We start from the raw sequence: 12548 nt of genomic DNA, 5'->3' as shown, positions 1-12548 counted from the left end.
CCTAACAACACATTCAATATTTGAAAGGGTGGCATATAGATGTTACCTTCAAATGGTTACTTATTTGGATATTTGATCCACTTTTGTTGCAGCCTATGTGCAATTGCTAGAAAGTTGTTAGCATTTCATACAAATCCATGTATGTATTTTTTTAAAATGGGAAAAACATAAAAATAAAAAATAGTTTTGGGCACCCCGTTGAGAACCCCTGAAATAGGGGCAAAGGCCCTGTAGATTGTACGGAAACAATTCAGTAAAGAAGGTTCTTGCCATGCAATCCTATACATCTGGATATGTATCAGTTGTTCTTGGATTACAGCTCCCATCATCCCTGCCTATTGGCCATGCTGGCTGGGACAGATGGGAGTTGCAGTTGTTACGTTTGGAGGGCTGCAGGTTTTCCCCCTCTGCTCTACATGTCTGCTCAGATGCAAGCCCAATTGAACCTTAGAGCCACTTGCATTTGCTGAGTGGCAGCAGGAATTACAGGGATAACATCAGTCCCTTTGTCATAGTCAGATCATTGCCTGCTGAAGTTTAGACTTACAGCAGCTTTTCCCCTTTGCAAGGGTGGGGGACCTATCAAAATAGGTCCACCTCTGGAGCCAAATGGATCCAGATGGCTTCCAGAGGACTCTGGGAAGGTTTCTGCTGATATGGCGGGCTTTCCTGTCGAAACCCTGGTTGATCTGTGGAATGCAGAAATGACCCTGGGTGGTTGACACAATTGCTTCTGAGTGCCCTCTCCTGGGTAGAGCTCATACTGCACTGTGGTATACCCCAGAGCTGAGAGCGATGAAACAAAATAGGAGACAGCTTGAGTACAGATGGAGAAGAACTCGTAGTAGATGCAGAGTAACGGTGGTGTGTGCCTATGGTAAGGTATACTCGGGCAGTGAGAATGGCAAAGAAACAACATTTCGCTGCCTCCATTCAGTCTTCCAAATGCCACCCAGCAGAGCATGTCCGAGTCATCCAGGGGCTATTATGTGCCGGCCCTAAGGACACTGTAGACCCCTCTGAGGCCAGCTGTAACGCATTTGCTAGGCACTTCCAGGATAAAATCTTTTGCATCCGCTGGGACTTAGACTCCAGTGTTATAGCAGATGATTCACCAGACCACAGGCTTGTCCTGTTCTGGATGAGTTTCAGTTGGTACAGCTGAAGGAAGTTGGATGGCTTTAAAAGGGGGTTGGACAAATTCCTGGAGGAAAAGACTATCAATGGCTACTAGTCTTGATGGCTATGTGCTACCTCCAGTACCAGAGGCAGTGAGCCTATGAACACAATTTGATGGGGAACATGGGTGGGAGGGTGCTGTTGTGCTCATGCCCTGCTTGTGGGTTCCTGGTTGACAGCTGGTTGGCCACTGTGCAAACAGAATGGTGGACTAGATGGACCCTTGGTCTGATCAGAATGGTGGACTAGATGGACCCTTGGTCTGATCCATCGTGGCTCTTCTTATGTTCTTGTGTCCCATGGAACTTGGGCCCAGCTGGCTCAAATCAGCAGTAATTAGCCCAGGGGAGATGTTTTTCCCTCCTTTGGGGGCGGGGGCTGCTCTCTGGCAGCAACACGGTCCCAGGCAGGGCAAATAAGATGGTGACTCGGCCCACCTGCCTCTGTACAATGTCCCAGTTGCCTTCCCCTGCCTGGTCCAGGCTTTGAATATGCTGATGACAGCTTGGAAGGATGATCATAGCAACTTTCACGTTGAAGCTGAATTGTGCAAATGGCAAGTATACAACAGATATATATATATATATATACACACACACACACACACACACACATACATACATACATATACATATAACAGTATTGGAAACATCTGTTTTAATAAGGCCCCATTCTTTGTGGGTAGAATGACTTTGAAGCTTTGTACTTGGAGAATTAGGAAGATTAATAAAAGAACAGAATGTAACCACATTAGCCAATATATGCTTTGGGCTTTCGGCAAAAAGCAAGTAATGCCTTCTACATATGCTGTCATGATCTCTCTCTCTCTCTCTCTCTCTCTCTCTCTCTCTCTTTCCCAAACGCAGATAGAATACTGGGACCAAGTCCTTGCAAACAAGCTAATTTTTACCAAAGTTCTAGTGCAGATCCTTAAAAAAAATTCAGTGGAACTCAGAGCATTTTGAAACGACACCAGTATATCAGAATAACTGTTCTGTGCACATACACTTCAAACTAATCCCGATTAGAATTCAGCCAGAAAAAAAGGTTAAATATTGCAACATAGCGAGGCTACAAAAGCTACCCAGATGGCTTTGTGCCAGATCAATATTATTTCCTAATTTTGAATTTAGGCAAATGTCTTGCATATTTTCCTCCTGTTAGTCACACATTCTGTCCTTCAGAGAGATAGTGGAATTTGAATGCAAAGGTCAAAGAACTGACAACATTTCCTAGATTCTGCGCTCTAAAAACACAAATATTTAGCCTGAAATGTTTAGTGTGTGTCTGACAAAAACCCATTCAAGTTGTTCAATTAGACATCTGCTGGGTCAAAAAAAACACACTAATGCCCAGAGTATGCGAAACAAACAGAATGAACTTGAACTCTTAATACAGGAGGGAAATTATGACTTGATAGGTGTAACTGAGACTTGGTGGGATGACTCTCATGACTGGAATACAGCAGTTGAAGGATATAACTTGTTCAAAAAGAGCAGGAGGAACAGAAAGGGAGGTGGGGTTGCACTATATGTTAAAAATACATATCTCTCCACAGCAATACAGGAGGATGAGCTTGGTAGCCCCATTGAGCCATTGAGAGCATCTGGGTTAAAGTAAATGGAGCAAAGAATAAAAAGAACATGGTGGTTGGAGTCTACTATTGGCCATCCAATCAAGGAGAAGACGAGGATGAAACGTTTGAAAAGCAAATAGCCAATGTTTCAAGGAAGCATGATGTAGTAGCTATGGGGGACTTCAATCTCCCCGATATTTGTTGGGAGACAAATTCTGCAAAACATTGCTGATAATTCCCTCCTACAGAAACTAGAGGAAGGAACTAGAGGATCGGCTATCCTTGACTTGATCCTAACCAACAGAGATGACTTAGTGGATAAAGTAGCAGTTACAGGAACTCTGGGGGAAAGTGACCATGTTATACTTGAGCTCTTGGTTCTAAAGGAAGCAAAAGCTGAGTGTAGCCAAACACATACCCTGGAAAGCCAATTTTAATAAATTCAGAACAATGATAAGTAAGGTGCCATGACAAGTGACTCTAACGAGAAAAGGAGTCCAAGCTGGGTGGGAGTTTTTAAAAAAGGAAATTCTAAAGGTACATTTACAAAGCATTCCAACAAGGAAAACAGGTGGAAGACAACAGAAGAAGCCCATGTGGCTTCACAAAAAGCTTCGAGATGACCTGAAAACAAAAAAGCACACATATAGGAAGTGGGAGGAAGGCCAAGCTACAAAGGAAGAGTACAGGCAGGTAGCACAGAATTGCAGGATGGCGTCAGGAAGGCTAAAGCTGAGAACGAGCTGAGGTTAGCGAGGGATGCTAAAAGCAACAAAAAGGCTTTCTTCAGATACATGTATAGTAAAAGACAGAGGAAAGAAATGGTGGTTCAACTGTTAAATAAGTATGGCAAAATGATAACAGAAGATAAGGAAAAGGCAGAAGTGCTCAATTCCTACTTCAGCTGAGTCTTCTCCCAAAAGAGGGTCTATGACCCCCCTGACAAAGGCGAAGTACAGGCTGAAGGGACAGGATTGCAGCTTGACATTGATAGGCATATGGTCAAGGAACACCTAATTAATTTGAATGAGTTTGAATGAACACCTAATTAATTTGATTCAAATGAGTTTGAATGAACACCTAATTAATTTGAATGGAAAGGGTTCAGAGGAGGGCAACAAAGATGATCAGGGGACTTGAAATAAAGCCCTATGAGGAGAGACTGAAGGAACTGGGCATGTTTAGCCTTGAGAAGAGAAGACTGAGGGGAGATATGATAGTGCTGTTCAAGGACTTGAAGGGTTGTCACAGAGAGGAAGGCCAGGATCTCTTCTCGATCATTGCAGAGTGCAGGACACGGAATAATGGGCTCAAGTTACAGGAAGCCAGATTCCAGCTGAACATCAGGAAAAACTTCCTGACTGTTAGAGCACTACAACAATGGAACCAATTACCTAGGGAGGTGGTGGGCTCTCCCACACTGGAGGCGTTCAAGATGAGGCTGGACAGCCACCTGTCAGAATGCTTTGACTTAGATTCCTGCATTGAGCAGGGGGTTGGGCTCGATGGTCTTATAGGCCCCTTCCAACCCTACTATTCTATGATTCTATGTACATGTTTAGAATTAACATATTAGTGAAACAAATGAGGGGAAGTCAACTAATTGCTTACTCATTTATTCCAAATGTGGTCTGATTCTTTTCCTCATAGTGCAGATAACTGTCAGTGCAATCCTAGTCATCTCTACTCAGAAGTAAGCCCCATTGAGTTCAGTGGGACTTATTACCAGGTAAGTGCATATTTAGCAGCCTAAATTACTATTAGAGGGTTTTTACTGTGTTTACAAAGGGGACCCAGTAAGAGCAACTCAGGGCAGGATACCACCTGATGTCTGCATGTGAAGAAAAGTGATGGCCATACTTCGGGGAGCATACAATCAGGACTCTCATGTGATATATGTGTTGCTGGATTAGACCACTTCAGACTGCAGATGACAAATCAAATATTTGGATGCTTCATCCAAATATTTATGAAAATTACTCCCTGCACATTCACAGAATTACCACGTCAGAGAGAAAGCTAAGTTAGAAATTTCTCCCTTCAAGCTAATTTTATATATGCAGAGAGGGTTTAAAAAAAAAAATCCAAGGGAAACGTTTGAATATCTGATACCGTATCTGCAGTCTGAAGTGAAATACTCCAGCAACAGATTGTATCATGTGAGGCTGCTGGATATGTAGCCTGACCATGTCTCTGAAGCACGTGTGTTTCCTTCTTGCATGTTTTCAGCCTGGATGAGGACGGCTTCTAATGCCCTTGGAAGCTTAATCCACTGGAGAGATATTCTTTAAAAACAAAAACCCAGCTGAAATGTACTGAGGGACCACATCATTCCCTTGTGTATAGTAGGCCTTTGAAACTGGATGACTTCAACAAATTCACAGGCTTAAAGAAGTCAAAGGTGTTTGAAATATAAGGTGTTGATGGTAGCTACTGCGTTGAGACACAAATGGTGGTGCTCTTACAATATTTCAGTGGCTTGAGAATCCTTTCCAGATAGATAGATCGATCGATCGATCCATGTACACTTATTTGGGAGTATGCCCCACTGAACCCAGTATTTATTTATTACAGCCTTTCCCAAACTGGTGCCCTCTAGATGTGTTGGACTACTGCTTCCATCCTAAACCTTCCTTCCCCATGCTGGTAGGGAATGATGGGAGTTGCAGTCTAGCCTAATATGGACACTGCCAGGTTGGGGAAGGCTGCTTTATTGCATGTTTGTCTCACCCTTCCTCCAAGAGCTCAGTGTAGTCCACATGATTCCTCCCATGTCTGCATTTTTCCTCATGACAACTCTGTGGGATAGGCTAGGCTGAGAGATAATGACTGGCCCAAAGTCAGCAAGTAAACTTCATTATTAAGTAGAGTTTTGAACCCAGGTCTCTCCCGTCCTAACCTAGAATCATAGAATAGTAGGGTTGGAAGGGACCTATAAGACCATCGAGTCCAACCCTCTGCTCAATGCAGTAATCCAAGTCAAAGCATCCTTGACAGGTGGCTGTCCAGCCTTGTCTTGAATGCCTCCAGTGTGGGAGAGCCCACCACCTCCCTAGGGAGTTGGTTCCATTGTTGTATTGCTCTAACAGTCAGGAAGTTTTTCCTGATGTTCAGCCGGAATCTGGCTTCCTGTCACTTCAGCCCATTATTCCATGTCCTGCATTCTGGGGTGATCGAGAAGAGACCCTGGCTTTCCTCTCTGTGACAACCTTCCAAGTCCTTGAAGAGCGCTATCATATCTCCCCTCAGTCGTCTCTTCTCAAGGCTAAACATTCCCAGTTCTTTCAGTCTCTCCTCATAGGGCTTTGTTTCCAGTCCTAAACTGACACTCTGATTGCTACACCACACTGTCTCTCTGCACGTGTTAAAATGTTAGTAGCTAAAAATAAAAATCTGTGCTTTTTTTTAGCGCATTTATGTCTTTTTGGTGCTGTGGTTTAACGTAGCGCCCCCTCTGCAACTTGTGCAAGTTTATGCTGCAAAGGATCTGTTTTAAAAAATACATCTGAAATCTGTGTCCACAGCAGAGCAGCTCACCAGTAACAAGTGACTGATCGTAATAACACTTTGCTAATGTCATGGTGACCCTTGCATTGTTAAAGTCCATAAGATACTAGTTTCTCATCTGTTGAGTCATGTTAAACAGGAACAGATTGGTTTGTTCCTGTTTAATATGACCCAATACAAGAAAGACAGAGAAACGTGGTTGTTTAAAGGACGTACGGATAGCCTCCCAGCACCCATTAAAAAAACAAAACCTGCACACTGTAGTCAATAAAGCCACTTCCAGGATGTATATAATTATCCCGCCAAGAAGGTAGAAACAATAACTAAAGAGATTAATTCTGGTAATATCTGGTTTGTTGCCAGAATAAATATGCCCTCCAGTTCTTGGAGCGATTACTGTTGAGCATCCAGTCTGAAGGACATTTTAGAGATTGCTTTGTTACACCTGCAAAAAAAGAATGAGAAAGGCTGACAGTGAAGTATTATGATGATGTATTCCATTTCTATACTGCCCCATAGCAGAAGCTCTCTGGGTGGTTTACAAAGGTTAAAAACATTAAAAATACAATATGAATAATGTAAAAACATAAAAACACACAGACAGTATACACAGAGACAACATATTTCTAAAAACAACTTTGAGCAATCAGCCAAACCATAAAACAAATCCAGGATCAATTAAAACTCATCACAGTGAAGTTGAGTTACTTAGTTCTGAGGATTTATGTTAGAGATCGTTTTAATGTTTTGTATTTTTTTTATCCAGGTGTATGTAAGCCACTTTGAAAATTTCTGGAATTATAAAGTGGGATACAATTAAAAAATATTCAAAAATATATAAATTAGGTCTGGTCTCCTTTCACTTCATTTTCGGAGTTTGGCAGAATTTGGGGTTAATACAGTCCCCCCCCCCGCCGAGGCCGCTGCCGCCAAGGGAAACTAAAGGGGAGTGGTGAAACAGTTTGGGGAGGGGGCAAAAAGAATTTTAGGGGGGGAGGAGGATGGGTAGGGTCTTAGAATCATACGAAGCGGCCTTATACTGAGTCAGACCATTGGAGCATCTAGCCCAGTATTGTTGACTGACTGGCAGTGGCTCTCCGGGGTTTTAGACAAGAATTATTTATGTATTTATAATCTTATAAATATTATTATAATTTAGAAGCTTTCCATGCCTACCTGGTGATGTTGGAGATCAAACATGAGAAAGTTGGGGATCAAAGCACGTGTTCTACCACTGAACTATGGCCCTGGCATGGGGCAATATTCTTACTTCCCCTGCTTTTTTCTTTTCTTTTAAACCTTCCACACCTCTGCTTTTTTTTCTTTTTCTTTTTACAGTTTTTAAAGTCCAGAAGCTTTGGTAATACAGTATCAGAGTGGCTAGAGTGTTGGACTAGGAGTCAGGAGATCCGGGTTCTAGTCCCCGCTCGGCCATGGAAGCTCACTGGGTGACTTTGGGCCAGTCACAGACTCTCAGCCCAACCCACCTCACAGGGTTGTTGTTGTGAGGATAAAATGGAGGAGGAGGATTGTGTAAGCCGCCTTGGGTTCCTTAAGGAGGAAAAAAGGCGGGATATAAATGTAATAAATAAATAAATAAATAAATAGTCACCATTCTTTCTTCCCTGAGAGAGACGCTTGCTGAGTTCAATGGGGCTTACTCCCAAGTGGGCTGTCCAAGGTGTAAGCAAGGCTGAACTCAGTCAGCGGGACTTCCTTCTGAGTAACCTTGCATAGGATTTTGATGCATGTCCCATTGATTTTGATGAGAGAGTTATGTATGTGCGTAGCATCTTTCCCATGGAAAACAGTGGGATTTGGAACATCTTAACTTAGGCTGGAAAATGCCCCAGTTCTGGATATCTGTTAAAGCTGAGTTTCAGACTGCTTCATGATATAGTATTCATTTTGTCTTTCTTTCCTGCAGGTCAACATAACTATTTATGTGCTGGCCGAAATGACTGCATAGTGGATAAAATTCGTCGGAAGAACTGTCCTGCATGCCGCTTGAGGAAGTGCTGTCAAGCTGGTATGGTACTTGGAGGTAGGCACTTTGCAGAGCTTTAATTCAGGAGAAGAAACTCAGATATAGCTAACAGGGTTGAGATGCTTAGGGTCCAAAGCAGACCTCTGATTCTCACTTGTCGCCTATGGCAGTGTGCACAGCTGTTGTTCCTTGGGGGGGGGCGGGTTCCCTTTCCCCCGTTGTATAATATGGTCCTCCCCCACCAGCCCCCTCCCCACATTCCCCAGAAGACCCCTCCTTACAGCCATTACACAGGAACTAAGCCTGGGGGAAACGAGGGTGCAGGGACTAAGCCAGCCACCAGGAGGAAGGAATCTGGGGGGACACCTCCTCCACTGAAATGAATGGGCCACTCCTGACAGGAGATACATGGGTATATTAAATATGAGCTGTGTAGCTTCTGAGTTTCAGTTTCATGAAGGAAGGAACCTTCCCTCTTGTGTTGCTAGGTGATCCTCAGTACTAGGGCTGTCACAAAATGGCGGATTTTGCACAAAATGGCCACCATGCTTTGGAAGTCCAAATCCGAGGCTTTCACGGCCCTAGTCTCCTACCAAATACATCCTGCAAACATGACAGGTTGTATTGGTTCATCTAGCTGTCATGAAGGAACTAGATTAATGGTCTTATGCTCATCTTACACATAGCTGATGGAAAGCTCAGATCCTAAAGATGCATTTAATCCTGTGATTTCTTCTATGTGCATTCGATGTCTGAGTGGGTGAGAGTCTTCAGTCATTTTTATAGATCAGTCAAACATTGCCGCCCTAAGTGAACAGAAATTAAAATATTATGGTGTTAATCATGTAGTTTTCCATCATATTCCATTAGCGAGGATAATTTAGATGCTGAGATGTATTCTGGTTGCTTATTTTACATATTTCCCTGAACTTCCATGGATAGTAAAGTAAGTCATGCTGGCTTTGATTTACTTGATTAGCTTTTAAAACACACTTATTTAATGGGAAGAAACGTTTGGATCAAATCTTCTAACAGCACTATCCCATCCATGTTTTCTCAGGAATAGGTTCAGTGGGGCTTATATCCAACATGTGTGGTTAGGAATGTAACCTAAGAGTCAAGAAGCAACTTAACCAACCAAGTGGACTTTTGGAGATTGTATTGATAAGTCCTGTCACTTGGTTAATGATCTCATGATATTTTGACTCATACTTGGGTGGGAGATTTATTATTATTTAATTTTGAATTATGTGATGCATGAAGGTGACACTCTGTTCTTCAGATCCATGGCCTTTTATTCTCAAAGAGGTGGGAGTTGTTTAAAATAAGTATTAAGTAGATAGTGAGAGGCTGTTGAGGGAGGAAAACTATCCAACACAAATACTGAGGAGGAGGAGGAGGAGTGAAACCAGGGCATTTACTAGCACCTTTTGAAAAAGCTTTTCTATAAACTGTGATTACTGTATTGAGAGGTGATTATTTATTTCCTACTTTAGTTGGCAAAAATAAATTATATGCAGATAACAGTCTTATTCTCTTATACTTCAGGGTCCACAAATGCATTATCAGGTCACCACTGGTGAGGACATTTTTTGTTCTGATGAGATGCCCCTGCTCTTCTCTAGGCTCAAATAGAGAAGAGAATCATAGACTCGTAGAATAGTAGGGTTGGAAGGGGCCTACAAGGCCATCGAGTCCAACCCCCTGCTCAATGCAGGAATCCAAGTCAGAGCATCCCCGACAGATGGCTGTCCAGCCTCGTCTTGAAGGCCTCCAGTGTGGGACAGCCCACCACCTCCCCAGGTAACTGGTTCCATTGTCGTATTGCTCTTACAGTCAGGAAGTTTTTCCTGATGTTCAGCCGGAATCTGGCTTCCTGTAACTTGAGCCCATTATTCCGTGTCCTGCACTCTGGGATAGAGGGAGATCTTGCAACCTCGCATTGAGCAAGGCAGAGAAAGCAGCAAGCTGTTTTTTGAGCTTTTTTGAATTCAGGGCAAGCAAGATCCCCTGACCTTCAGCAGGCTCAGGAGAAGTCCTGCTTTTCTCCAGGCTTGGGAGAAGGGCAAGAGAATTTCCAGACCTTGCACTAAGGAAAGGCTCAGCATGATAGGTTTTAGCCACTGCCCCTCTATTCTGCTTAGAGCTGAGGAAGAAGCCAGGTATTTCTTCCTATAGTTGCACTGGGCCAGGGAGGTTATTGGAGTACCTCAGAAGTTCAACATACTATACCAATCAAGGGGTCCAGCAATTGCCTTCCATTGATGGAAGGGCTCTTCTGAAAGGCGCCTCTGCCTGACTTTGGGGAGGGGCTGTCCCTTCTCCTCCTGCACCACAGCTGACCCCATTCAGCAGTGTTCCTGACCCTCTGTGTAGCATTTTCAAGAGGCTGCAGGGCTGCCATGGGGAAAGGGGCAGGAAGTTGATTTCCGCCACCCCAGCTGCCTGCTCCTAAATCTGGATCCAACCCAAGACATTCAACAGTGCAGTTCTTTACATGGATGTAAGCCGCACTGCATTCAGTGGGACTTAGCCCATATATGTGAGAATAGGATTGCAGCCCAAATCTCCCATTCAAAGCAGTGGGATCTAGAAAGGCTTCAACTGTTTTAAATGGTTTGTTGGCAATTGAAATGAGAGCTTATGTTTATAGTTCAGCTCAATATAGGGATGTGCCTTCACTTGCCTGAGATATTTCAGGAAATGCCGTCAGTCATTCTTGATGGCGCTTACATTAAAATTCCATATATTTAAGTAAGCGTATTGGTGGAAATTGGCCTCTAGTGGATATTATTCCCATGCCTTATTGTAACTAAATGCAACTGCAACTAAAACAACTGCATGTTGCTTCCCTGTTGCTTGTCCCTTCTCCTTTCTCTTGTTTCCTGTCTGTCAAATGTTAGAGTGTAAGCTCATCAGGGCAGGGACCTTTCCTCTTATACTTCGTAAAATGCCATGCACTAATGGTGGTGGTGGTGTTAATGATGAAGATGACAATAATAATTGTATTGTGCTGCACAGAGACTAGACAGTTTTATTGTGCTACAAAGAGGCTACAACTCCCTACTCATTTTGACTCCTGGTCTCTGTTTACAAAAGTATGAAATCTTTGTTGGTGAACAGGCATAGGTTAACCACGAAAGAGGTGGCTCTCTCACATTGGCAGCCTAAAATACAAAGGAAGTTTTCATCGATCTTCATATGATAGATTGTCTAAGAATGCCTGACTTTTACAAATACTTAGGTGTATTTGTTTTATTTATAAATTTGGTGAATTATGCTGTGTATGTTTATTTGTTTTGTTATAGCTAACATTCTTGGTTATATCCTGGGGTGTTTGCAGGCTTAGGTGTTTTGGCAACCCCGGTTGGTATGTGCAAGCAGAATAGCAAATCTGCTTCCATAACAATCGCGACGTGGGCAGTCCTATTTTCCTCTGCCCAAAATATGTATGGGAGGTGGGGTTATTGGGGGCATCGCATAAGGGAAAAGGGTAAACATTCACTTGCTCCTGTTTGTGGTCCTGATCCTGATCAGGGGCCACCTGAAGCTGCTATGTAGATAAAAGAAAACACAAATGGAAAGGCAATGCCATTTAGAAAGGGAATAGTTAAATTGAGAATTCAGTATATTCAGTAGTTAGAAGAGGGATAGAAAGGGAACGAAAAATACTCCGGGTGAATGACTGGCTACAAAGGTGGGGCCGATGAGAGAGATTTGGATTCTGGGACCACGGGCTATACTTCCTGGAAGATGGGCTGTTGGCAAGGTACGGGTTGCACCTCACAAAGGATGAGAAGAATGTGTTTGGCCACAGCATGAAGAACTTCATCAGGAGGGCTTTAAACTGAATCCTACGGGGAAGGGAGATGTAATGTTGGGGGTAACAATGGACGTAGACGCATGCACTGCAACGGAGAGAACAGCTCTGATAGTGCCCAATAATAGTCTTCAGACACATGTAGGAAGAAAGCCAGACTATAAAGCACATGGTCTTCGATGTCTATATACTAATGCCCAGTCTATGGGAAACAAACAGAATGAACTTGAACTCTTAATACCAGAGGGAAATTATGACTTGATAGGTATAACTGAGACTTGGTGGGATGACTGTCTTGACTGGAATACAGCAATTGAAGGATATAACTTGTTCAAAAAGAGCAGGAGGAACAGAAAGGGAGGTGGGGTTGCACTGTATGTGAAAAATACATATCTCTGCACAGAAATACAGGAGGATGAGCTTGGTAGCCCCATCGAGAGCATCTGGATCAAAATAAATGGAGCAAAGAATAAAAGGAA

At 43.1% G+C, this 12548-nt stretch overlaps 1 protein-coding gene across 1 annotated transcript in view; it reads left to right on the top strand.

Moving 5' to 3' along the window:
- PGR (progesterone receptor) overlaps positions 1-12548 on the top strand; it is a 72953-nt gene that overhangs the window by 23545 nt on the left and 36860 nt on the right. Inside the window, exon 3 of the mRNA XM_084842651.1 lies at positions 8190-8306. Within this exon, the coding sequence (XP_084698777.1) occupies positions 8190-8306 (117 nt within the window). The remainder of the gene's footprint in view (positions 1-8189; positions 8307-12548) is intronic.

This window comes from Heloderma suspectum, chromosome 3 (assembly GCF_057233095.1).
Source record: "Heloderma suspectum isolate Gila_16-S chromosome 3, 16-S_ref, whole genome shotgun sequence".
Taxonomy (NCBI): domain Eukaryota; kingdom Metazoa; phylum Chordata; class Lepidosauria; order Squamata; family Helodermatidae; genus Heloderma; species Heloderma suspectum.
Note: the sequence above shows the minus strand (reverse complement) of the source record. Positions and strands in the feature narration are given on the sequence as shown.